Source organism: Chenopodium album, chromosome 3 (genome assembly GCF_948465745.1).
Source record: "Chenopodium album chromosome 3, dcCheAlbu1.1, whole genome shotgun sequence".
NCBI classification, from domain to species: Eukaryota; Viridiplantae; Streptophyta; class Magnoliopsida; order Caryophyllales; family Amaranthaceae; genus Chenopodium; species Chenopodium album.
Window position 1 is genome coordinate 84,688,350 of NC_137836.1, and position 26,931 is coordinate 84,715,280.

At 34.8% G+C, this 26,931-nt stretch overlaps 5 protein-coding genes across 5 annotated transcripts; 2 read left to right on the forward strand and 3 right to left on the reverse strand.

Moving 5' to 3' along the window:
• Nucleotides 1–209: 209 nt before the first annotated feature.
• LOC145624680 (molybdopterin biosynthesis protein CNX1-like) lies at nucleotides 210–7,605 on the forward strand. Its single transcript, XM_081677768.1, has 13 exons — nucleotides 210–459; nucleotides 807–933; nucleotides 1,353–1,483; nucleotides 1,691–1,792; nucleotides 1,887–1,970; nucleotides 2,791–3,018; nucleotides 3,264–3,454; nucleotides 3,593–3,697; nucleotides 3,943–4,224; nucleotides 5,581–5,738; nucleotides 6,224–6,330; nucleotides 6,600–6,656; nucleotides 7,227–7,605. Exons 1-13 carry the CDS (start codon nucleotides 307–309, stop codon nucleotides 7,455–7,457), a joined length of 1,956 nt encoding a protein of 651 aa, XP_081533894.1. The 5' UTR covers nucleotides 210–306; the 3' UTR covers nucleotides 7,458–7,605.
• A 632-nt stretch (nucleotides 7,606–8,237) lies between these two features.
• On the reverse strand, nucleotides 8,238–9,989 carry LOC145624682 (putative pectate lyase 4). Its single transcript, XM_081677770.1, has 4 exons — nucleotides 9,558–9,989; nucleotides 8,868–9,223; nucleotides 8,643–8,778; nucleotides 8,238–8,525 (listed from the first exon to the last, which is right to left on the reverse strand). Exons 1-4 carry the CDS (start codon nucleotides 9,987–9,989, stop codon nucleotides 8,301–8,303), a joined length of 1,149 nt encoding a protein of 382 aa, XP_081533896.1. The 3' UTR covers nucleotides 8,238–8,300.
• Nucleotides 9,990–16,001: 6,012 nt separating this feature from the next.
• On the forward strand, nucleotides 16,002–16,688 carry LOC145625554 (uncharacterized). The gene has a single exon (XM_081678562.1). It carries the CDS (start codon nucleotides 16,002–16,004, stop codon nucleotides 16,686–16,688), a length of 687 nt encoding a protein of 228 aa, XP_081534688.1.
• On the reverse strand, nucleotides 16,568–21,704 carry LOC145621032 (serine carboxypeptidase 1-like). Its single transcript, XM_081675770.1, has 8 exons — nucleotides 21,267–21,704; nucleotides 19,407–19,514; nucleotides 19,021–19,301; nucleotides 18,594–18,848; nucleotides 18,031–18,137; nucleotides 17,799–17,885; nucleotides 17,423–17,531; nucleotides 16,568–17,008 (listed from the first exon to the last, which is right to left on the reverse strand). Exons 1-8 carry the CDS (start codon nucleotides 21,655–21,657, stop codon nucleotides 16,853–16,855), a joined length of 1,494 nt encoding a protein of 497 aa, XP_081531896.1. The 5' UTR covers nucleotides 21,658–21,704; the 3' UTR covers nucleotides 16,568–16,852.
• Nucleotides 21,705–22,351: 647 nt separating this feature from the next.
• On the reverse strand, nucleotides 22,352–26,931 carry LOC145624683 (serine carboxypeptidase 1-like). The gene is made up of 8 exons (XM_081677771.1): nucleotides 26,462–26,931; nucleotides 25,162–25,269; nucleotides 24,621–24,895; nucleotides 24,175–24,426; nucleotides 23,586–23,692; nucleotides 23,373–23,459; nucleotides 23,056–23,164; nucleotides 22,352–22,724 (listed from the first exon to the last, which is right to left on the reverse strand). The coding sequence occupies exons 1-8, from the start codon at nucleotides 26,856–26,858 to the stop codon at nucleotides 22,578–22,580; spliced, it is 1,482 nt and encodes a 493-aa protein (XP_081533897.1). The 5' UTR covers nucleotides 26,859–26,931; the 3' UTR covers nucleotides 22,352–22,577.

Below are 26,931 nucleotides of genomic sequence, written 5' to 3' on the forward strand. Positions count from 1 at the left end.
CATCTTTCAAGAGGCAAATCAAGCAGCGGACTGGATAGCAAATGTTGGTCATTTAGTTAGTGATAGTATGTAATATGTATATAGTTCCTTGTAATAATTCTTCTTTATTTCTCATTCTTTTTTCCGACGCATTAGGAATTCCCCTTGTGAGGAGGGTTTTCTAATATTTATGGAGTATTTTTTTTTCTTACCATTATGGCATGGAATTGGGACATCCAAAATAATACGCATCACTTTGCTCAGCCTCTCTCTCACTAAAAACAAAACAAGACGAAGAGAAGACTAGTTTGGGGAGAAGAAGTGAAGATGATAACCGTTGAAGAAGCACTGAAAATCGTACTTGGAGTTGCTCAACGTCTTCAACCAGTGACGGTCCCACTTCACCAAGCTCTCGGTAAAACCTTGGCCCAAGACATTCAAGCTCCTGATCCTCTTCCTCCTTACCCTGCCTCCATTAAGGTATTTTTCATCTCATTAATTTCTTTTTATTTTTTTATTTTGATTTGATTTCGTTTTTTAGCAGTACCCGTTTGTAATTTAATTGATTTTAGTTTTAGGGTTTTGCTAATTTTTTAATGGGTTGCTTGATTATCATCAAGTTTGTGTAATTATTGACCAAGTTCAATTAAATGTTTATATATTACTAAATGGGGTGTTCTTTAATTGGGATATTTTTATTTAATCTAATATATTGGGTTTGGGTTATAGGGTTGTTTTAGTGTTCTTCAATTAGATGGGTATTTGATTAATGCCTTTTTTTTTTTTGGGAAGATTTTATGGATTTCAAGCGGTTGTAATGTTGACAGGATGGTTATGCAGTGGTTGCTGCGGATGGTCCTGGAGTGTATCCTGTTATTACTGAATCTCGGGCCGGAAGCGATGCTGTTGGTGTGACTGTGACTCCTGGAACTGTTGCATATGTGACTACTGGAGGTAAGAATGTAAGATGAATATGATTCTGCTATCTAAATAGGAACTGTTTATATAAAGAATTAGAAGAGTAGAGTTGCATAAAAGCTTCCATGGAATTTGGACCAGGAAGTAAATGCAGAATGTCATGATAATGGTTTGGCTGACATCTTTGTAATCATATTGTAGGCTTTGTAGCCAAGTCTTTTATTACCTTTATTTTTACTTTTCTGTGTGAGTAATATTTTATAGTGGCTGGATATAGATTACCCATTCAGATCTCTTACGATTGCACTTAGTTAGACCTCCATTTCGTTCATTAACTTCATTTAGCTTATCTTATTTGCTTGCTTTGTGAAAGACAAATATTGAACATTGTGTTTCTCAGACATTGATGGAACTTTAGCAGAAATTTGCTGATTGTTTCTTCTGATGTCGAGCAGGGCCTATCCCTGATGGAGCTGATGCGGTTGTTCAAGTGGAGGACACTGAACGAATTGAAAGTGATCCTAGTCAGCCTAAGCGAGTAAGAATATTGGTGCAAACAAGGCCAGGTGTTGATGTTCGCCCAGTGGTAAATCTTTCCTCGTCAAGATCACACTTTCCTTCTTCCATAAAAAAAAAAAAAAAGATCACACTTTTCTTTGTAAATATCTTTATATATTCTGTTCATTGACATCTTTTAAGATGGCAATTTGTGGAGGTCCTAGTACTTGATAAGCTTTTCCTAGGGTTGATTGATACTCTCTCACTATTTACATCTAACAATCTTTTTCTCAAGGGCTGTGACATTGAGAAAGATGCTGTGGTGTTGAAGTCTGGTCATCTTGTCGGTGCCTCTGAAATTGGACTGCTTGCCACTGTTGGCGTGACAATGGTGAAGGTATATTAGTGACTGCTCCATGCTCATGTCCTTTTGTTTATTAACTTCCTTTTCTTTGAGTTGCAAAAAGTAGATTACATGGTCTTCCTTGCAGGTTTATCGTACTCCTACAATAGGTGTGCTTTCAACTGGAGATGAACTAGTGGAGCCAACAACCAAAAATCTAGGCTGTGGTCAGGTACTTCACGAGGATGGATTGTAGTATATATGTACTTTGGTACCAAAATCTTTATTGTTCCACTTGATTCTAAGTTGCTTGCTATTGTCAGAACTCAATAGTAGTTGCCAGTTTCTTGCTTTCTTTACCTCCCTCTTGGTAGATACATGGATCTTTTCCATCTTTCCTTTGTATTTTAAGTTTTGCCTCTCTGTTTTATGTATTTAAAGATTATATCTAATCAGAGCTTGGGGATTGGGCCTGACTTCGATAGTTAGTTTATACATAGGGTATGCTTGTAAAATAAATAGGTATCATAACTTGACTGTGCTGTTGATCTCTAGATGTGAATGGAATGCCAGAAACTTTATATTAATCTTTGAAGTCTAACTTATAAATATCATTAGTATGCCTTTTAAAGTTTGTTTGTTTTTATTTATTTATTTATTTATTTTATTTTTTTGGAGGGGTGGTGTCCGAATTAGATATTTCATCACATGCAATCAAGCTTCTTCGAATATCTAGGTAGGTGGTTGCGCCTAGGCTTCTAGAGATCTGCATGAACAAACTGAATGTAAAACATTTCTCTTTTCGCATGCTTTCCTTGTCCATGCCTTATTGTCTTATTTTTTTTTTCCCTTTCATGTAGTTCAGCTTATCTTAATGTTCCTTTTTGCTAGAATTAGGATGGTTTTGGAGGGCTGATGGTGTGCTTTGAGCATAAAATAGGTGGGGTGTAACGAGTTCAGTTTACTTGGAATGCCTCCAGGTGTCGTTCATTTGACATATTCTCCTGATCGAATGACTTTTCCACTAAAATATATACTATGTCTCATTGTAGATTAGGGACTCCAACCGTGCTATGCTGCTAGCAGCTGCTGTACAACAGAGTTGCAGTATTGTAGACCTTGGAATTGCTCGTGATGATGAAGTGGAGCTTGAGAAAATCATGGACAAGGCCTTTTCTGATGGAGTGGACATAATTTTAACATCTGGTGGTGTTTCTATGGGAGACCGAGATTATGTGAAACCATTGCTTGAGAAGAAGGGAATAGTGCATTTCAGCAAGGTAAGTAGGTGACTATAGTTGCCTTTGAATCGTATATTCTAAGGTTAATTACTTGTTTTAAGATCCATGAGCTCATGATAAAATGATAAAACAAGTTGCTCTAATGCTGTGTGAATTATGATATATTTATGTTTTTGCACTTCTATCCTGAATAGTAGATTAAAGATCACAGAACATGCTGGCATTTATTAATGTATTTTTGTTTTATTCATACTGATTTTGTAGTATAGCTTTGGATGCTTTAGGTTCTTATGAAGCCAGGGAAGCCATTGACATTTGCTGAGATCAATTTGAAGCCAACTCAAAATGTGAATGTTAATAAAGTTCTGGCCTTTGGTTTGCCTGGAAATCCTGTTAGCTGTTTAGTCTGTTTCCACCTCTTTGTGGTGCCTACCATACGTTTTCTCTCTGGACAGACTAACTCTGATGTTCTGAGGTTACTAATACTCTTTGTTTCTAAATTTGATTTTGCCTTTCTTTATTCTATATCATGTTTTATTTAATCCTTCTTGATATTTTTTTGGGATCACTTGAATGCGCCTCAAGCCATCTGCATGCTTTGTTTCATGTATAGGGTTCATGCCCGCCTTGTGCAGCCCATCAAAACAGACCCTGCCCGTCCTGAATTTCACCGTGCGATTGTTACTTGGAAGGAAAATGATGGATCAGGGAAGCCTGGGTAATATTCGGTCCCTCCCTTAAAGATGATTCCTCTTTCCAATTTACTTTTTTTTTTTTTTTTTTTAATTATTATTATTATTCTTTCCCTTTAGCTACTTCCTTTATTCTCCTTCCCTAAGTTACTGCTCTCCATTTCAAGCCTTTAAAAGTTACAAATGAGAGTCTGTTCATAAAATTGCATTCAGTTTATAGCTTAAGAAATTTCTTAAAAGTTTAATAATGTGTTCTTTCTGTGAATTTTAGTTTTGTTGCTGAGAGCACTGGTCGACAGATGAGCAGTCGTCTTTTAAGTATGAAGTCAGCAAATGCGCTGCTGGAGCTTCCAGTTGGAGGCACCTTGCTTCCTGCTGGAACATCCGTATCTGCAATTGTTATTTCAGAACTGAGCTCTACTATGAAAAAAGATTCATCAGTACAGAGTTCACCTATTGAAACAACTATGAGCAACTCCCCAAATGATGATGTTCGAGTTGCTATTCTGACAGTTAGTGATACAGTCGCATCAGGGGCTGGGCCTGATCGTAGGTAAGCAAGATAAAGGCTCTGTTTCAATTTTGATTTACAAAGGTATTTTGAGTGGAACATTTCCTTGAAAAAAAGGAAGGACAATATGGGTAACCATTGAATGAAAGAGACAATCAATGACTTTAATTTCTAACTACACTCAACTAGAATAGAGTACATGCTTACATACAAGCCTTAGTGAGGTTCTCTTTCAGCCAATTGAATTGGATAGAGTAATTCACAATTCATATGCATGCAAGGTTAGCTAAACATTTAATGCAGGTGGCACTCTTTCAGTCACATTATACATTTCTTCTCATTTTTTTTGGCTCATCCAATGCCTTTAACAGTTGACTCTTGATATGATTGGTGTTACACCATGTTTATTTATTGTACTGGGCCGTAAGAAAGAGCACATATAAATAAAAAAATGAACTTTTATCTCAAAACGTATTGCAATCGGCAGAGTAAATGCTTCCTTGAAAATGAGCATTTTTAGTTTCCATGGTGGAATTGTTGGATGACCTCAGGAAAACATGTTCATGATATGAATATGCTCATAAACTATCTTTTTGTGAAAATGTGGATAAACTATCGTTTATATTCCTTTTTTTTTTTATATTTTATTTTCCAACAGCTACCTTGATATTTTATTACTTGTTTAAACAATTACCTTACAATACTATTTATTTGATTAATGCTACCATTTGACAGCTCTAGTGAGTTTCAAATGTTAATTTTGACCCTCAAACCATGCCAATGAAGATATATAGCTGTTGCATCTGGATACGCCTTCTTGAATCATCATTTCAAAATAGGTCACGTCATTGATGCTACAGAAAGAAAGCAAAAATGATGTTGCTCCTTGTCTGAGTGGGACATGGTAGCACACCTGTTTTGCTACATTGTTTGGGTTTTTGGCACCTATGTAGTACGTACTTGTCTTATAAGGCATTTAGTATGTTAAAGTATAAACTCTGGATACCATTACCTTTGTCCACATGTAATTAAGCCAAATGCTTAATAACTTAATAATAACAACTATTCTAAATATGTAACTGATGACATGGGCACTTCTTATCTATCGAGAAGCAGATGATCATTCTATTATTACCATCTGGATCAAGAGCAAGGATGTGTATTTCCCAGCCTTCTTTACTTCTTACCTTGCCTTGAACAAAAACCTCTTAGGGGCATTGAGGGTAATGTTGAAGTGTTGATGCCCATGTTGTGGAGATATGAATAAGGCCATCAACCCCCTTTATTGGCTTTAGATCATATCCAGTGCTCCCTGATATTATTTTGTTTTGCTTTTCAAATCATAATTACTTATTCTCTTATATGAAGTATCAATGCTCTATTCTCATGTATTTGCAGTGGCCCAAGGGCTATTTCTGTTATTAATTCTTCATCGGAGAGGCTAGGAGGGGCCAAGGTAGTTTCAACTGCTGTTGTTCCAGATGATGTACCCAAGATTAAGGATGCTTTAAAGAGATGGAGTGATGTAGATAAAGTAGACCTCATCATCACACTAGGTAAATGAATTGGTGTCTATAGCTCCGTTTCTTTTAACAAATCTACTAATGCAAAGTCTACCCTGAATTAAACTTGCTGGTGAGTTGGGGCTATGCTTCTTACAAGTGACCAGGCATGCACTGTGGAAGACACACAGAGCACTGTTATTTTTGTCACCTTCGACAATATGAAAGTTAAAGAGTTAACACCTAAACTTGAATGGCGTGAAAAATGTTTCAATTTGTTTCTCTGACTCCAATGATTACTAAAACAATTTCATGCTGCACTACGGTCCTAGGGGTGAGTGGATCAATGATTTTATGTTCAACCTCCAAAAAACTAATGCTAAACTATAACTTGGGTCAGAAACAATGTTGCTGAAAACATTTGTGCTCTCACTGCTCTATGAACTAGCCCGATTTTGTTCTAGAAATCAAATCTTTTGGTGTCTTTGTTTCAAGTTCTTTCTATGTGTTAATATCTTGGTTTAAAACTTGTGATGTAGGTGGCACCGGTTTCACCCCTAGGGATGTTACTCCAGAAGCAACAAAAGATGTAGTGGAAAAGGAAACTCCAGGACTTCTATATGTCATGATGCAAGAGAGTCTCAAGGTAATTCTCTCTCATAATTTGTTTTATAATTCCTACTTCATTCAAAATTGAAGATATCAACGACTAGAGGTGGACAAGAAGTTCAACATATCAATTATCTTGTGTTTATTTATTTATTTATTTATTAGTTTTTAGTCATGTTACTCGAGTATTATTCATAAAAATGATCTTTTACAGAGAACGGTAACTTGGTCTCTGTTTTATTGTTCTTTCTATTGCTACATTTCCAAGTCATAAAGATGTATGCTATTCTGTTTTCCTCCTCATAGGTGACGCCATTTGCCATGCTGTCGCGTTCAGCTGCAGGAATAAGAGGATCTACACTGGTATGTCCAAACTTAATTTTGCATTCCTAAGGAAAAAAGTATTTGCAATATAACAAATTGAATTAAAGCAGTTCTTGGATTAATTTTCTTGACTAAGCTTGTGCTTTTCCTGTCAAGTATGACAACTTCAAATATTGTATAAATAAAGTGAGTGTACCCCTTGTCAAGCTATGTTGTACAAAGGGCACATCTGTGATTGCTTCTCTAGTACCGTTTCTTGCCTATGCTATGCTGAAAGCATTAAACTTAGCTTTAATACAAAGTATAATCTAGTCTAGTACCTTCGTAAACATGTAATACCTTAAAAGTTAGAGATTGCTGCATTTACTCGGTTGGTAATCTATCCACATAAACAATTAAAATTATGATTTACTTAGCTAAGTTGGAAATTGAAATTCACCAATATTTACTTTTGAATAAAATGTTTGATTATCATATTTTATGCCACATCATATGGGTAATCTAACCATATACAGGGTAGACATTTGTCCTGTATAAGTGTATTCTAATATTTCTAAGTTATCACTGCGTAGTTAACAATTTTGCATCTTCATGATTTCACTGAGACAGATTATCAACATGCCGGGCAATCCAAATGCTGTGGCTGAATGTATGGAAGCACTGTTGCCTGCGCTCAAACATGGTTTGAAGCAAATAAAAGGAGACAAGAGAGAGAAACACCCTCGTCATGTTCCGCACTCCCAGGCTGCACCTGTGGATACCTGGGAACAGAGTTACAGAACAGCCACTACCACCTCTGCCAGTATCGAAGAGGAGCATGGCTGTTCGTGTTCACACTGAGATAATGATCAGGCATGTAAACTAGACAGCATGTATCATCTTGAAAAAAAATTATTTTTATTGCTTTCCAATTGTCTCTCTGTTGTACATTTTTTGTTGAGTAATATTTACACTGATTCATAATAGAGAACTACAAGCATTTCGTTTATTTTTGAAGGCCATTATGTTTTTGAATTTAAATCCATTGCAATTACTTTTATGATATGGTCTATAAAAATGTCAGCCATTTTAATATAATGAAGTTTACTAACTGCAGATTATTAATTTACTTTGATAAAAACTTACATTTTTTTTTTGTATTACCTCCATTTCATATTATTTGCAACAATTTGACATAAAGTGGAGAGGAAAAATGTCTAATCGTTGCAAATAATATGAAACGGAGGTAGTAGTATCTACGGAAGTATTTATTAAACAAACACCTTTAAATTATTGATTCACATGATTTTGTAGTATTTTGGTGTACAAGCTTTTTTAGTCTGTCACAGTTTCACTCATTTTGTAAAGCTTTGTTAGAGGACTTCAGGGAACTAGGAAAGACTCTAGTAAGTAGTAACCACAAACTTCTGTTAGCCGGGTTCGGGCTAAGGCCGGTGACGCATTTGTGGATCCGGCCCTTTTACTACCCACCGGGTATCTGTTATTCTTAATTAGAGAAAATATTATGGGATCAAAATTTTATTGATTGAATTAATATTTGATATCTCATACATGTATTGAACACCCATGTTAACATACATTGATAATAAACACCCTCGTATGAATGATTCACATGATTTTGTAGTGAAACTTAAAAGATCTTCATGATCATATAACAAAAATTACATAATCAAGTGAATCCATTTAGCAGATTGATCCTCCTTGGCAACGTAGAGCCCCAGCTGATCTTGTAAGTTGCCTTACAATCCTACCACTTTCGACGGGAAATCTTTCTTCATTGTTGTAGTTTGGTTTTACAAAACCCGAACCGGTTTCGTTGAAAGAAGCTCCATTTTCTAAGACATCTCCCACCGATTTAAAGTTCCATATCCCTTTTCCAGTACTCTTGTCATTCATGTTCATTAAAACCTTTAACCAAAAAAAAAAAAAAAGGTTCTATTGCTTAGGTAATATGTCTAAATTTAATAGCACAATTGATTTTGTATGTCTAAATATAAACTATTCTAATAGAGCAAAAGAGTTTACCTGTTTCGTTCCAGAGTTAGGCGCGACAAAGAGGTTAGACTCGCTCTTGATGCTAGGGCTCATGCTTCCCCCTATGGCGTAAACTTCCCATCCTAGATATAAGTTGTTAGCTACATGAGCATAACCATGACGAACTCTGCAAAACCATACCACAATCTTTTAGAATGTACCTTGAAAGTAACACAATTGCAATGATCACCAAAGAAGAATAAGAATTAACTAGACCTTGGCATACGCTGGTGGCAGTTAGGGCCAAATCGGTTGTAGACAACCGTGACCTTCATGTTCTTGTCGTCCTTGAAATCATCATCATGGCCTAGTAGCATGACCTTGTTGTGGTCGCGAAACCAGTTGTTGGAGATGGTAATGTTGGTTGAGCCAAGGGTTACATCAATGAGGCCATCTTCGCTCCTGTAGAGGGTATTGTGGTCTATCCACACCTTTGTCGAGCCAAGCATTCTTATGGCATCACCGTCCATTTTGCTCATTGGCAACAACTTTGCACCAGGTCCCATAACCGAGCCTGCTGGTTGGGATCGACAATGGTGAATTCGCAACCCGTGGATGATCACATTAGTAACCTAAGCATACCATGAAGAAATAAATTTGATTTAGTCATGATGTATACATGTAAAATTTAAGCTGTTAAATTCCAAATAGTTGGATGATAGCTAAAAAATGATTACCATTTATAGTTATTGTTGAAGTTTAGTTGAATATTAAAATGTGTTCATTTGAATGAATAGAAGATCTTACTTGTTATTTACTTGGAAGTTACTATCTATCAATACATTTTTATCAAACGTCATTTTTTGTAAAATATAAGTAACATTTAACGGAGGTAGTATAATAGAATTGAAGTTTAGCATGCATGTAACAAACAAAAACGCAAAAAGAGTATATACATTAAAGTACCTTGTATAGCATGAGGCATCCATTAGTAATATGAACGATAGCACCTCGACCATCAATGGTTGTATAACTACCAACAACAAGAGTCCTTTCAAGTTTAATCTCCATGTCTTTTTGAAATGAGATCCATACTTTCCCCGGTACCATAGTCACTCCATACCTAAGAGTTCCCGGTTTCGGGCTCATTGCATTATCACTAGGATCAGTGACTACATATTTGTTCACATCTTTGCCAATGTTGTTAAACATTTTACCTGCAAAACCCGCCGAGCATTTTGCAATATCTTCCCTACTATTAATCCAATTAGGGTTTCGTCGCCAACAAACATCAATGGCATTAAACGTTGCAAGGCCGGATTTCTTACCCAAACATGTTTTTGGTACCATGGCTAGTAAAAAAGAGAAAATAAGCAAAGTTACAAATTTACTAGCCATGTTTGTTTGGGTAGGAGTTTAAGAGATTTTTTTTAATATTGTTTTGGGTGATGAAAATTTGTTAAGAGAGCAAGAGAGGTATTTATTAGAAGAGGTAACGCGTTTGAAATAAAGTTTGTTAATTTTTTTGTGCTCTTTTTTTCTGTTAGGTTCTTATTATTGCAATTTAGTAGGTTTTTTTAGCACCAAAATAAGCTATAATTAGTATATAAACAATTAATGTAAAACTGAATAAAATTACAGAGTATTATTTCTTTAAAAAAATAAATAAATTTATAATTATAATACTTGCATAATTATGGAAGGTTGAATGTTGAGTACGTATGTAGTACCTATATTACGCGATCATTGTTTTGTTTTGTTTTGTTTTGTGGCTATATATATTACGTACTCTGTCATTGTTAAAGAATTAGAAAGGTAGTCTATTAAAACGGGTTAGGGTCAATTTCGTTTCAAGTCGGGTTCGATGCAAGTTTATTAAATTGGTCGTTGTAAACCGGTAAATCGGTGCAAGTTGTAAACTGGTAAATTGGCCGTTTAACATTAAATTGGATGGTTCCACACACCCAATTGGACTCCCATAGGGTGTTAAGGACCACGGTAAACATTTCGCCAATTTTTATTTTCGGGCAAAAAAAAGTCAAAAAATTCCAAAATAAGGCTAATATCCACGCTTTTTGAGAAATTTTGGAGGTTTCGGGGCCCGGTGTCAAAAAGTCTTGAAATTATATGGGATACATCTCGGGGTCATATAATGCCGTTTGGAACCATATATGATCATTATTTGTTGTCATAAATGTTCGTGGTAGGCTTGAATTAATGAAATCTGTGCAAGTTGTAAACCGGTAAATTGGTCATTTAAAGGCAAATAGGATGGTTCCACCCACCCAATTGGACTCCCGGAGGATATTAGGGACCATGGTAAACATTTCGGAAATTTTTATTTCCGGGCGAAAAAAAGTCAAAAAATTCCAAAATTGAAGGCAAATATCAACGTTTTTTGAAAAAATTTAGAGGTTTCAGGGCCCGGTGTAGAAAATGCTTGATATTTAAGGGGATACTTCTTGGGGTCATATAATGCCGTTTGGAACCATATATGATCATTATATGTTGTCATAAGTGTTCGTAGTATGCTTGAGTTAATGAAATCCGTGCAAGTTGTAAACTAGTAAATTGGTCGTTGAAAGGCAAATTGGATGGTTCCACCAACCCAACTGGACTCCCGGAGGGTATAAGGGACCATTGTAAACATTTCGGCAATTTTTATTTCCGGGCAAAAAAAAGTCAAAAATTTCCAAAATTGAAGGCTAATTTTTTTTGATAAATTTTAAGGTTTCAGGGGCCCGGTGTCAAAAAGTTTTGAAATTCAAGAGGATACATCTCGGGGTCATATAATGCCGTTTGGAACCATATATGATCATTATTTGTTGTCATAAATGTTCGTGGTAGGCTTGAATTAATGAAATCGGTGAAAGTTGTAATAAACCGAGAAATTAGTCGTTTAAAGGCAAATTGGATGGTTTTATCCACCCAATGGGACTTTTGGACGATATTAGGTATCATGGGATACATTTCAGCTTTATTTTCGGGCGAATAAAAGTAAAGAATCTCAAAATTGAAGGCTAATATCCACGCTTTTTGAGAATTTTTGGAGGATTTAGGGCCCGGTGTCGAAAAGTCTTGAAATTATAGGGGACGGGGTCATGTAATGCCGTTTGGAATCATTTATGATCATTATATGTTGTCATAAATGTTCGTAGTATGCTTGAGTTAATGAAATCCGTGCAAGTTGTAAACCGGTAAATTGGTTGTTTGAAGGCAAATTGGGTGGTTCCACCAACCCAATTGGACTCCCGGAGAGTATTTGGGATCATGGTAAACATTTCGGCAAATTTTATTTTTCGGTTGAAAAAAATTCAAAAATTTTCAAAATTAAAGGTTAATGTCCACGTTTTTTGAGAAATTTTGGAGGTTTCGGGGCCCGGTGTCGCAAAGTTTTGAGATTTTAGGGAATACATTTGGGGGTCATATAATGCCGTTTAGAACCATATATGATCATTATTTGTTGTCATAGATATTTGTGGTAGGCTTGAGTTAATTAAATCCGTGCAAGTTGTAAACCGGTAAATTGGTCGTTTAAAGGCAAATTGAATAGTTCCACCCACCTAATTGGATTCTCGGAGGGTATTAGGGACCATGGTAAACATTTCGTCAATTTTTGTTTCCGGGCAAAAAAAAGTCAAAAAATTCCAAAATTGATGGCAAATATCCTCGTTTTTTGAAAAATTTGGGAGGTTTCGGGGCCTAGTGTAGAAAATTCTTGATATTTTAGGTGATATATCTCGGGTTCATATAATGCCATTTGGAAACATATATGATCATTATATGTTGTCATACTCCCTCCGTCCCAAAAAGAACGACCCATTTGGCCAAAACTTTGTCCCAAAAAGAATGCCCCATTTGCATTAAAACACCACCAATTTGCAACAATATTTGTGCAAAATTAGCTTCCCCATATAAAAATTTCATTTTCCATGTTATTTTATTACTTTCTCTCTCTATTTTTTTTACAAACCCCATGTAAATTTATCTTTCCAATATACTTTTACTTCTTTTTACTTAACTTCCTTAATACCCGCGTAATCAACCCAAATGGGTCGTTCTTTTTGGGACGGAGGGAGTAAATGTTTGTAGTATGCTTGAGATAATGAAATCCGTGTAAGTTATGAACCGGTAAATTGGCCGTTTAAAGACAAATTGGATGGTTCCATCCACCCAATTGGAATTCCAGAGGGTATTAGAGACTATGATAAACATTTCGGCAATTTTTATTTTCAGGTGAAAAAAAGTCAAAAAATTCAAAAATTGAAGGCTAATTATCCACCTTTTTGAGAAATTTTGGAGTTTTCAGAGCCCGATGTCTAGAAGTCTTGAAATTCTAGGGAATACATCCCAGGGTCAAATAATATCGTTTGGAACCATATGTAATCATTATTTGTTGTCATGAATATAATGTTCATGGAGGCTTGCGTTAATGAAATCGGTGCAAGTTGTAAATTGGTAGTTTGAAGGCAAATTGGATGGTTTCACCCACCCAATTGGAATCCCGGATGGTATTTGGGTCAATGGTAAACATTTCGCCAAATTTTATTTTCGGGCAAAAAAGGTCAAAAAAATTCTAAAATTGAAGGCTAATATCCACGCTTTTTGAGAAATTTCAAATGTTTCGGGGCCCGGTGTCGAAAAGCATTGAGATTTTAGTGGATACATCTTAGGGTCATATAATACTGTTTGGAACCATATATGATCATTATATGTTGTCATATATGTTCGTGGTAGGCGTGATTTAATGAAATCGGTGCAAGTTGTAAACTGGTAAATTGGTCGTTTAAAGGCAAATTGGGTGGTTCAACCCAGCCAATTGGACTTCTGGAGGGTATTAGGGACAATGGTAAACATTTCGTCAATTTTTATTTTCGGGTGAAAAAAAGTCAAAAAATTCCAAAATTGAAGGCTAATGTCCACGCTTTTGAGAAATTTTGGAGGTTTCGGATAGAGCTGTCAATCCAGTTAAATGGGTCGGGTTTGGGTCGGTAAGAGTAGGTCGGGTCAATTTGGATTAATTCCATAACCTATGCGGGTCAGGTTTGGGTTGGGTCATGCTTGAGTCGGGTCACGTTGGGTCATACTTCTTATCGGGTTTGGGTCGGGTTAATAACAGGTCAGGTTACATTCGGGTCGGGTGAACAATAGGTTGGGTTTAATTCGGGTTTTCACGGGTTAGGGTGATTCTTGGGTTCGATTCGGGTTTGGTTCAAGTCAATAATTTGCGGGTTAAAATCAGGTCACGCGGGTCATTCTCAGGTTTGAGTCGGGTTCGATTCAAGTAATAATTTGCGGATTATAATCAGGTCGGGTCATTTTCATGTTGGGTCATTTTCAAGTCGGGTCATTCTCGGGTTAAAGTCGGGTTCGGTTCAATTCAATAATTTGCGGGTTATAATCAGGTTGGGTCATTTCCAAGTCGGGTCATTCTCGGATTCAAGTCGGGTTATGTATGTTCAAGTCAATAATTTGCAGGTTCAATTCCAATCAGGTCGGGTTATTTCCAAGTCTGGTCATATTCGGGTTCCACTAATTATAAATAGATAATTATCATTTTTATCAAGCTAATTATTTTCTTTGACTATAATATATATGGCAATATACTAGGGAACTATAGTCTATAATTTAGGAAGATAATTATCTGCTTTGACCATAAAACAAATATATACTATATTTAACTCTTAAATTTGAGGATGATGCTCCTTTCTTTTGTTGGCCTGGATAGACTTGGTCTCCATAGATAAAATGTTTTGATCAACAATAATGAGGTGGTCTAAATTGCATTTAAGGTGATTTGAATTTGAGTCAGGAACAATTTGGGTTGAATTTAGGTCGGGTCAATTAATAACAAGTCTTGTTGATTTTGAGTCGGGTTAGTAACAAATCGGGTTGAACTTTTTGGGTCGGGTTAGTAATAGGTTTGGTAAAATTAGGGTCAGGTCAATAACAAGTCGGGTTGGATTTGGGTCAGGTCAATAACAAGTCGGGTTGATTTTGGGTCGAGTTTGTAATAGGTTGGGTTAAATTCGGGTCGGGTTAGGAACGGGTCAGGTTAGTAACAAGTCGGGTTAAATTCGGGTTTTGACGGGTTAAAACGGGTTTGGGTCAATTTCGGTTCACGTCAGGTTCGGTTCAGGTCAATAATTTACGGGTTACATTCGGGTCGGGTCATCTCCAGGTAAATTCACGTTCGGGTTCGGGTCTCACATACCCGGGTCAACTCGGGTCTAGGGTTGGTTTCAGGTCGGGTCATGCCGGGTTTGGGTCACCATTTTTTCAAGTTCAGATGGGTCGGTTAATAATCGGGTTTGAGTCGGTATTTCGGGTTAGGTCAACTTTTCACAGCTCTACTAATACCCCGATAGGAATAGCCGAATAGACAGTAATCTCCAACTCCTTTCTTTCTCAATTCTTTATTGAAGCGCACTCAACGTTACGTTCTACATCGAAGCACCTTTTGACACTTGAATCTCTCAATTAAGCAGGTTATGATTAATTATGTAATTTGTTGTTTCTTTTTGTAAACGTCATGTCAATTCACTTTTAATTGTCAAGTTTAGGGTTTGAAAATTTGAACTATTGGTTTTAATTACTACGGAATAAGGTTATATGAAAGATCTTAATCAGTTTGATAATCGAATCAAATATCCCTAAAATTATTTACGTAATTTTTTGATAAAAGAAGTGGAATTTTAATGAAGAGATCAATATTGTATTGTCCTTTTTGTTTCTCTTGATTTATTGTAATGTTTTTATTTTATTTTTTATTTTTTATGTATAATCACTTATAGTTGCAAATATATTTATTTTTGGATTCTTATTAGATTTGAGTTGAAGTGTGAATCAAAGATGAGAGATTGGGGTGATATGCCAAAAGAGATTGTGACTAAAATTGTAGAACATGTGGAATTCTACGAAGACTTTGAGACTTTACAAAAAATTTGTAGCCATTGGAGACTAGCGGCAAAGGCAGCAAAGTTTCGAGCTTATCTGAAAGAATCATGCTCGGGTGATGAGCATACGCTTCCATGGTTGATGCTACTTGGAAAGAACGATTCCTCAACGATCCTTCGTTTGTATAGCGTATCTAAGAAAATGGTTTATCACATTAACCTTCCTCTTCATAACATAAGAAAAGACCCGAAAAGGTTGTTATCTTCTCTTGGGTGGTTGCTTGTGCTCTCGAATACGACAGGTGAAGGCTCTCTTTTAAACCCTTACACCAATGCCATAATCAAGCTCCCAAAAATTTACTCTTTTTACATTGGTGCACTTCGTTTTAAGTTCACCTTATCAGCCAACCCTTTAACCACTTCCGATTTCATTGTCTTTTTATACTTCTATGATTTATTGGTCAATTTTGATACGCCGCATTCAAAACTGTTTTACTGGAAGAATGGTGATGTTATGTGGGTTCAAGTAACAAATCCATATCCTAACGTCCTCAACGTCCACGAGATAGGAAGATTTCTTAACTCTACTTTTGTTGATGTAACTTTTTACGAAGGTGAGTTTTATGGGACTAATAGGTATGGTTGGATTGTGAAATTTGAGACAGCACAAGGTAGTCCTCATTTTCGAGTGGTGGCTAACCTATCTTGTCAAAGACATGTGCAAGCGAAGAAGCCGAGTAGCTCCACAACCGTATTTAGTGATACATGCTTCTATTACCTGGTCAAGTCTTTAGGCCAATTGTTGATTATACGTCAAGTGGTTCGATATTTTGAGAGGAAATCTAAAGATCGGCGCTGTTGCACTTCAAGATTTGAGGTACTTGAGTTGAATGTTAATAATGGAAAGGTTAAGGAAGTTTCTAGCTTGGGAAATAGAGCATTTTTCATAGGTTCAAACTCTTCCTTTTCCGTGGAGGTATCTCCTTCTCAATGTCTTGCCAATGGCTTTAAGCCTAATTGCGTTTACTATACTGAGGATTATAGTGTTTGTATTGATAAGTTCAGGGGTCTTGGACGTCATGGTAGAAATGATTCTGTTTACAATTTAGCAACAAGGAAGTTTGAGCGTCTTTTTTACAAGGGTCCTTCATCAGAAGTTGCCAGTTACACACCATTTACCTGGATTGAGTCTCCTAAATAATTAATACATAAGGTATTTTAAGGTTTAGATGCTTGTTTTCCATAATAAATACAAGACAATATTTTCTTGTACGTTATAGTTTTTTACTAAATGATTTTCATCATAAATAAATCCTCTTGTCATATAATCTTACTTGTGTAAGTAATTGTTTTTGCCTTGTATCACTAGCTCACCATCCTCGATTTCGGAGGTAGTTTTCCCTGGAGAAATGATGAGAACATGATCAAAGCTCTTTTAGGTTGGTAACTTGGAACTAGATGTCCAGCCCCTCTTACTGTCACAAACACCATTCCTTCATAACCTACTACGTATCCTCCAACCTGTATGCAAAAATAAACTATTTAAGTTTATCACTTTTCTAACCATATCATAATCAAATTTTCTGCATTTCTTAGCTTAATTGTTTGAAATACTTATTATATAACATATTGGTAACAATTAGGCTAATACAGATTTAGTATGAGATCGTCTTTTGAATAAGATGGTGGATTAAAACGATGCTATATATTGTTATACTATATAACTAATATAAGTCAAAATGAAGTCTTACTTAGGGCCTGTTCTCTTACGTTGAAATTCAGTTCAGTTCAGTGTTCTGTTCAGTTCAGTTCAGCTCCTAATTTCCTTCTCTTATAAAATATTCATTTCAATTCAGTTCAGTTCAGTTCAGCTGAGTTCAGTCAATGAGAACAGACCCTTATTTAGTACTCCGTAGAATTTTTATTTCTACATACCTGGTTGTCTGTGTCGTACCATGGACGCCAAGCATCTTTAACTGGAAGCTTGAGAATGTTAATGGAGTACTTTGATGATGTGACCGGCACACGTCCATCAACATCTCCACTGTTAAAAAAGACCAATAGTCAGTTAAAAATCACGATTTGTCTAGTGTACAACTATATAAGATGTGTTTAAAATCGCGATGTATTTTAATTTTACTTGTGATTTTGTTATACTACTAACCTACTAATGCACACATAGAGACAGTACAATGCTGTAAGATGAAACCAATTTTTTAATACGGATATCATATGTCAAAATAATACTACGTTGAAAGTAAATAAAAGATTAAGAGAAGAGTTCGATCAATAAACTAGTTGAATTGTTTACCTGTACATCCACATACTAATGTTGCTTGCAATGAGCTTCTGAATGATTGGTAACACTGTAAATGAACTATCTTGCCATCTAAATCCACTGGATTTCACACATGAATAATTAATTTACATTTGATTAAGATATTCGATCTACTAATTATTGTAATTGAGGAAAATAAAAAAAACAGGGGAAAATTAAGGATTTGTACATGTAATTACTTGAAACAAAATAAAATTAAAAGTACCTGCAGGATTCCCATCTTTTGGGTTTGGCATGGAGAGCCTTTTGCACTTCTTTAGTGTTTAAATAAGTTGTCACATATTTGGATGAACATGGATCATAAACCTCAACCTGAATATATATATGCAATAATTTATTTTAGCTATCTTATTTTTGAAAGTAAGCGGATTAGTGCATTAATTCAAAATAAGAGAATCCATGAATACATACCAGGAAACCTCACAAGTAACAAGGTTTTCCCAAATTTGTGCTCTATCAAATAGCACTAATCTAGTTAAGTGGCAATAATCCATTATTGATCATTTATTTTAATCATTAGACATGCATAACCCTTTGTAAGTCTAAATGTCTAATCGTATCCTAGCTAGCTAGAACACCCCAGGCAACACCAAACTAGACATACTCATGTTTAATTTGGTCATTTTCAACGCCTGTTAATGAGAATTGAACCCCCAACCTTGCGAGTGGAAGGGTAGGAGACTAATCGAGCATAATGCCCTTCCACTGCTTATTTAAGTTTAGGTAATAAATACTTAATTAGCTTTCAAAAAAGGTGAAGAAACATACTGAATCAAGAATATGAGCTTTGGAATTTCCAGACATTAAGCAAACTGGAGAATAGATGTTGTAAATGTCTATATTCCCTGCTTCTTCCCAAGCTTTATCCTTGTAATCTTCGCATTTTTGGGATGTTGTTGCCTTGGAAAAATTGCAAAATTGCTTGATTTTGGCATGTGTCTCATCCGAGTGTGTAGCGTGATTCCATAAATAATCATACAATCCTGCTGTATTTGTTGCATCATCTACCCAAGCGTTACCTATCTGCATAACACGATTTGTCATTTAGGTTTCGTTCTTTTCACATGGGTTAGTTATCGCTCTTTATCTGAACCTACCTAAACTTATTTATTAGCCTTTTATTTCTAGAACCTCAAGAAAAGAACATATTAACTCGTTAGTATGCAAATTAAAGTGTATGATAAGGAGTAAATACCGCTATGCCTTTGAGATTAATGAAACTGCTGTCATGTTTTGCGTTATTGTTTTTATGCAAGATGGTATAAGCAAGTTGAGGCACATAATGACCAGCATAACTCTCTCCTGCTAAGTAAAATTCGCGGTTTTTGTACTGAGGGAACCTCTCAAACCAATTGACAAGGAACGTGTAAGCGTCTTTAGCCGTGCTCGTATCCCCTGATTGTGCATAGATGGCTGGTTCCTTTCCATATGAAAATCCTACTCCTACCGGAGATTCTAAGAAGATCACATTTGCCACTGCCAATTACACAATTTGATAAATAATAAATTAGTTCATTGTTTCCTACAGTATAATTTAATAACTTCTTGTTATGATAAAGCTTTAAGGCTTAAATTACATACCTTTGTTCCAAGCATAAGGATTTCGAATTAGTGTTTTCCCGTCACTTTTTACCCGGAATGGTCCTAGTTCTAATAATCCTCCGTTGCCAAACGATGAGCATCCTGGCCCTGAAATTTACATTAGCGTAAGTCAAAAAAAAGAGGATGCTCCATTTTTTCATGGTAAGAAACAAATTTTTGTTTCTCACATGGCATTTTCGTTAATAAATCAACAACTTTATTCAATTGTGGAGCCCACAATGATGAAAATGTTGTTGATTTATTCACAAAAAGACCCCCATGAGAAACAGAGAATTTCCCTTTAAAAATGTCAATCTAGGAGACCATTACACAATATATTTTTTTTTTTTTACTCTTTAAGAAGAAATGTTACACAAATCTTCCACAAAACTTAGGAGTTGTCGAATAATTTAATTATGAGGATACATTGTGATGGTTGTAAATTGAAATAATTATTTATTACTCTGTATATGATTAGTTTAGTTTATCAAAACTCGATCAAAAGGTACATTATAGCTGAAAAAAGACGCAACGACTAATTAAGAAGTAAGCATGCATGTTTACACAAAAGGAGCATGGTGACAATGAACTTAGCTTAGTTCATGATGATAATTAATGTAGACATGTAGTGGTAGGCTGGTGGTCCAAATGTCCAATAGCTAATGTTGTTTATTAGCTCATTTGATAATTACTTCTAACTTAAGAGGGACCAGAAGAGGTGCCCAGTTATGAAAAAGAAGTTAAGTAGCAAAAAAACAAAAATCATTATCTATATAATGCTCAATTTGTGCATATTTGTATCACAAAATTAAATTACGTAGTACAAATTTACAGGAAGTTAATCAACCTTTGAAGAATAAAAAGAAGAAAGATGCGCTGCATAACAAGATATTATGGAGTAAAATAGTAAATAATGCAGTAGATTATTTTTAAAGGTGTGATTTATGAGCTAATAAGTTCAATTTACACGCTTTTGACAACAACGAACGACTATTTTTCCACTATGAACGTCTAAGTATTTTTTTTTGTTGTTGAAAAGTCAAAGTATTTTATGGCCCCATTATATTTAAATGAAAAAATTTACGCCACAAATTTTACGTATATATTAAAGCCAATTAAGATACAATTAACTATGTGTCAATATATATTTGATATGTAAGACAATACGTGCACACTTCCATTTACATGTCCGATTGTCCGACACATGGATATATTCATGTGTCACTCAAATAAATTGTTTTAAGTAAACTCGGGATTATGATTGTAGTCAACTAGAAAAAAAAAAAAAAAATAGATGAACGTGAATACTTGTAAGAAAACATGTGATTCCGTTTTGAATTGTAGACGTATATAGAACCTATCAAGTTATTATTCTCTGAGTTAGTGATAATGTGAGTAAGCACTTCTTTCATTATCATGCGGAGGAAAGATATAAGGTGTTAATTTTCAATATTACAATGATGAAGTTCTTTATTTTTACTTTTTTGGATATAGTTGTTGCTCTTACTTACCACTAGAAAGACAGTTTAAATTAACATATGCATGCATAAAATTCCAATATTATTATCACTATCATTGTGGGTCTAAACCCATGTGTCGTGAATTAAATATCAAAATTTTCAATTCACACTACAAAAACTCCCACTTTGTAATGGATTTATTGAAATCATATGGAGCAGTTTAATTAGGAAGAATCACTTTCTTTGTAGTTTAACTACTCATCATATATCATCAATATTTATTGGCCTAATATTGATTTCCTACACCTAAGAAATTAAAGCAAAGGTTTTATTGATATAACTAAACACCTATAAAAGACTAATGAAATAATTAGCTTCTATAATATCATATTAAATTTACCTCCATTTAGCCATAAAACCAAAGGTTTGGAAGAAGCATCCTCAGGGGATTCAACAAAGTAATAGAACAATGCCTTCTCATGAGCCGGATCAACAGCTACATAACCGGCATATTGATCGAAATCAACCCCATTTGGCTGGCCGGGCAAGGTGGTGATCTTGTCGGCCTCCATAAGACCATCTTGAGGTTCAACATGAGCTTGAGTTTCCGTTATTTGGGTTGGCAATGTGACCCAAGAAGCAGCAAGAGAGGGGCTTTTTAACCTCTTAGACTTGAGCAATTTATACAAATTTGTTACTTGATCATTGGCATTACTTGGGGTGAGTATGTTTGAAAGAAAGCAAAAATAGAGGGATAGTAAGAGAAAGTAATAGTGTATGCCTTTGCTCATCTTTCTTGCTATTAAGTTTACAATTTAGAATGGAGTGATAATGATCATAATGAGGAAACTTCCCATATAAATAATGTAAGATTTGGCTTATCATCATCAATTGGAGAATTGGACAAAGATTGGTCATGCTAAAACTCATTGGTCATTTATCATATATAACCAAAAAGAGTTGTCTTACATTGACAATATAGTAGAATGACGTATCTATAAATTTATTTAAACGCTTATTAAATGAAACCTCATGATAATAGTTGTCTTGTATTATTTTATTATTTATTTTTATATAAAAAAATAAATAAATTTCAAATCTAAATATTCAATGGACGTTTTTCTAGTTTTATTTTGGAAAACCTCGAATAGATAAATAGACTCGCTCGTGAATTGTCGTCCTCGAATAGATAAATATCCATTTAGTACATGTGTTTGTCTAGCGTTACGTATGTGCATTTTTCGCCCCATTTTGTATGATTGATGTTAATCTTAGTGTCGTAGTCATTTAGTTATGTAGTATATGCTTCCAAAATCTTGCTAAGAACTGGGAAATGCTAAATTGTGAAATAGCGTTAGTTTGTTGACTCTAGCCAGGCCAGAGGAAAACTAGAATAATCTACCTTCCCATTAGAAAGTCTTTTTTTTTTTGTTATATAAAATATAGCTAGCAAAGGTACATACATGATATAACAAGTAATTAAAGTTAGAGATAATAACATATAAAATATATATAATTATTAGTAATTATGAAAGAAGTGAAAAAAAAAATATGGAGCACAATGTAGGGCAAAGTTTCTTAATCAATGGTTTCCTATTGCTATTGTTTACAATTATCCACCACGCACTTGGATACAATTTAATTTTTTTTTCTTCGAGGAATAAGAAGGCCCTGTCAAGTCAGAACGTCACATAATATGGAGAAATCAATGTCAAGACGACTTTGGAGGCAGAGTTCCTTGGAGAAATGACGAGACCATGGTCAAAGCTCTAGCTGGTTGGTAACTTGGAACTAGGTGCCCAGCTCCTCTAACGGTTACAAACACCAATCCTTCATAACCTACTACATACCCTCCAACCTGTATGCAAAAATAAAAAAAAAAAGAAAAATTGTTGGTTATTTCTCTAGCCAAACATACGTAAGCTGTACTCGTATGCATTTGTTAGGTTATATGAAAACTTATGAAGAACTATCTTTCTCGATTATCACTAGAATAAAGGTTGTGTACATCTAATCCTTTTTTAACCAATGTTTCATTAAAAACATTAGAGAATTAGAAATTAATACTTTGCTTAATTTTTTCCTAATTAATTAACACGCGTATTTTTTCAACCTGGAAATTAACATAGTACGTACAACTCCATTTCCTAAGATCGAGATAATATTAATTAACCAATTTTGTCACGTACCTGATTATCTGATGTGTACCATGGACGCCAAGCATTTTTAATTGGAAGTTTGAGCGCATTAATGGAGTACTTTGATGATGTCACCGGAACACGTCCATCAACGTCACCACTGTAAAATATATATACCAATATACATCGGTGTGTTTAAATTAAAAAAAGCTGGTCACACAGGAGCATATATATGTACATGTAGTAAGTAATAATGAAACACGAAAGTTGTTATCAAATATGGTCAAAGTTATGCGTTAATAAGTGTATACTTTGTATTAATTTAGAAACAGGGTTATTGCGTAAAGAATTATCCAATATTGAATTACCTGTAAATCCACACACTAATGTTGCTTGCCATGAGCTTCTGAATGACTGGTAAAATAGTGGATGGACTATCATGCCATTCAAAACCACTGGATCGGAGTTCATACAAGCAAAAATTCCATTCTTCAAAAATTAATATTCTATTAATTGTAATTAAAGAATTAAATAAAAGTTAAGAAAAAGTCTTGTCAATTTCAAACTAAAATTAAAATTACCTGCAGGATTCCCATTTTGTAGGTTTGACATGAAGAGCTTTTTGCACTTCTTTTTTATTTAGATAATCTTCCACATAAAGTGAAGAACAAGGATCATAAACTTCCACCTAATAGATAATATTATGTATAATTTTAGTACCTAACCAGGGGAAATACAAGTTAATCTGCCATATAAACGCATTTTTGTTAATCTAATGACTTTTTGTAAATATTTTGAAAAAGCAAGGTCATTTATTCAGTACTTTTGGTGAGCTGTTCAATTACTGTTTGCCTTTTGCTTTTACTGTTTGGTGAGAAATTTACACATGTACCCTCAACTAGTACATGAAAAGACGCATATACCCCTCCACTAGTACTTGAAAAGACAATTATAGTCTATCTGGGGAATTGATTGGGCATCCCTCCCTAACGAGAACAGAGAACTAATATAAATGAACCCCCAACCTCATGGGTGGAAGAGCTAGCTTACGGCCCCTCCACATCTTAATTCAAATTCACTAATAAGTTTTATAGTACTTAGCCAACCTAGAAGAAATTGAAGAACGAAGAGAGTATATATATATATATATAAACGAAGTAAAAGACATACTGAATCAAGAATATGAGCTTTGATTCCAAGCTTAACACAAACTGGGGCATAAATGTTGTAGATGTCAATATTCCCCGCTTCTTCCCCTGCTATACTACTATAATTATCACATTCGTCAGAAGTAGATGTCTCCGAAAAATTGCATGATTGTTTGATTTTAGCATGTGTTTCATCTGAAAACAAAGCATGACTCCATAAATAATCATACATCCCTTCCGAGTTTGTAGCATCATCTATCCATGCATTGCCTATCTGCAAAATTTTTAAACAACATAATATTATTACACTTAAAGTTCTTTTTTCACGTGAATTTTTCTTATCTGGACTTATACATCCCTCGTCTTAACTTATATGAGCTTATTTATCCCTCTGTGATTTTTTTTTATTTAATTACCTAGGTAGAAACTTTTTTTTTAAGGGTTAAGAACAATATATATGATACATACCGCGATGCCTTTGAGATTAATGAAGTTGTGGTTTGCATTCTTGTTGTTATGCAAGATGGTATAAGCAAGTTGGGGCACATAATGACCGGCGTAGCTCTCTCCTGCTAAGTAGAAATCGCGGTTTTTATACTGAGGGAACCTCTCAAACCAATTGACAAGGAAAGTATAGGCATCTTTAGCCGTGCTTATATCCCCTGTTTGGTTATAGATGATTGATTCATTTCCGTATGAGAATCCTACTCCTGCTGGCGATTCCAAGAATATCACATTTGCAACTGCCATTTACACCAATTGGTAAATAAATCTATGTTATTTAATCAGGATTATCATTTAAGAACTTGATTGTTAGTTATGATACGTACAAGTATACAATATTTGTTTTAAGTACATACTGGTAGAAATTCTATATACTACCTCCGATATATATTAGTTGCAACTTTAGAATATTTTATGTCTCACAAATAATACCCCAAAGTTGCAACTAATATGTAACGGAGGTAGTAATAAAAGGGATCAGAGTAAAAATGTACGTTTTCCATACCATTATTCCAAGCATATGGATTTCGAATTAGTGTTTTGCTATCGCTTTTGACTCTAAAAGGTCCAAGTTCTAGTAGTCCTCCATTGCCAAATGAGGAGCATCCAGGTCCTGAAATTCACATTAGAGACGTTCATTACACAAAGTCGATATTTATTCTTTAAGGACGTAGTATATGTTACATACGTACACAAATAGATCCTCTTGATCTTTCAAACAATTCAATCTTGGGAAGGAAGTATGGTTGTGATAGAATTGAATTGCATTTGAATTTACTACAGAGTATGGTACATGATTTGATCAAAGGTGATTATGAGTAAAGGTTTAGTTTAGCTAAAGACGTGAATAATGCTAATAAAGAAACATGTTTACACAATTGAAGAATGATGATTAAAGGTGATTATGGAATTCAGCTAAATAATGATAATAATGTGTGTGACAAGAGGGACCACAAAAGGTACCCAAATAAATAAGATGGTGTGATAAGATGGTGTGAATTGTGACATGAATTCATTCCCACTATTACTAGGTAATTTGTACTACGTATTAAAGAGTCCTTATTATCAGTTATTACCCCCATATTCCCGATTAAAAAGTAGAAGATTTGGCTCCATTTAAATTTAATTATAAATTTTATCAATACTAAATTGTAGTGATATAGATGGATTTAATATGTAAGACGTACACACATGCACACCACACCTTGTAGGCTTGTACATGTGTGACGCGTGGCTGCGTAGGTATATATGGCTATTATGCCTCCCGTTTGATCGAATTATGGAGACATAGATTTATCATCTAACTTAGTGATAACGTGACACAATAAGCTAAATCTTTATTATACACGGGGAAAGATAATTAAAGAAGTAATTAACTACATGATTTATTTATTTATTATTATTTTTTAAGTTGTAGTTCTTACTGCTTAGTACTTGAATGATAGGTTAATCTATAAGTAACATGCATAAGATACCATTATCATTGTGGGTCCAAAACCATGTGTGTTGGAACCAAATTTCAAAATTTTCACTTTGTAAAGTATTTGAGCATCTAATTTTTTTGATGCATGTTTGAGCATCTAATTAAACAGGAATAACCCCTTTCTTTATTTTTAGTATAGTTAATTTGTAGTATAGTTTATCTACTCGATCATTAGAAAATATTGGTTTATCTACTGAATAAACGACTAAGAAATTAAAGTAACGGTTAGATCAACTAATTATAAAGGACTATATATATATAAAATGAAAAAAAAAAAAATTACAAAAAATGACTTCTTTAAGATCATAAATACGATGGTTACCTCCATTTAGCCATAATATCAAAGGTTTTGAAGATGAGTTCTTAGGAGATTCAGCAAAGTAATAGAACAGTGCCTTCTCGCTAGTTTGATCAACGGCTACATACCCGGCATAGTGATCGAAATCCACCCCATCCGGTTGGCCGGGTAAGGTGGTGATCTTGTCCGCCTCCATGAGCCCATCTTGAGGTTTAGCATGAACCCGAGTGTTCTTGATTTGGGTTGGCAATGTAACCCAAGAAGCGGCAAGAGAAGGGTTTTTTGACCTCTTAGATTTGAGCAACTTGTACAAGTTAGCAACTTGATCAGTAGCATTAATTGGGGAGAGAGTGTTAGAAATAAGGCAAAAATAGAGGGATAGCAATAGAAAATAATAGTGTTTGTTGCTTTTACTCATCATCTTTCTTGCTTTAGCTTACCAAATGGTGTGGAAAGTAAGGAGGGAAATGTCCATATATATAAATAATTATACT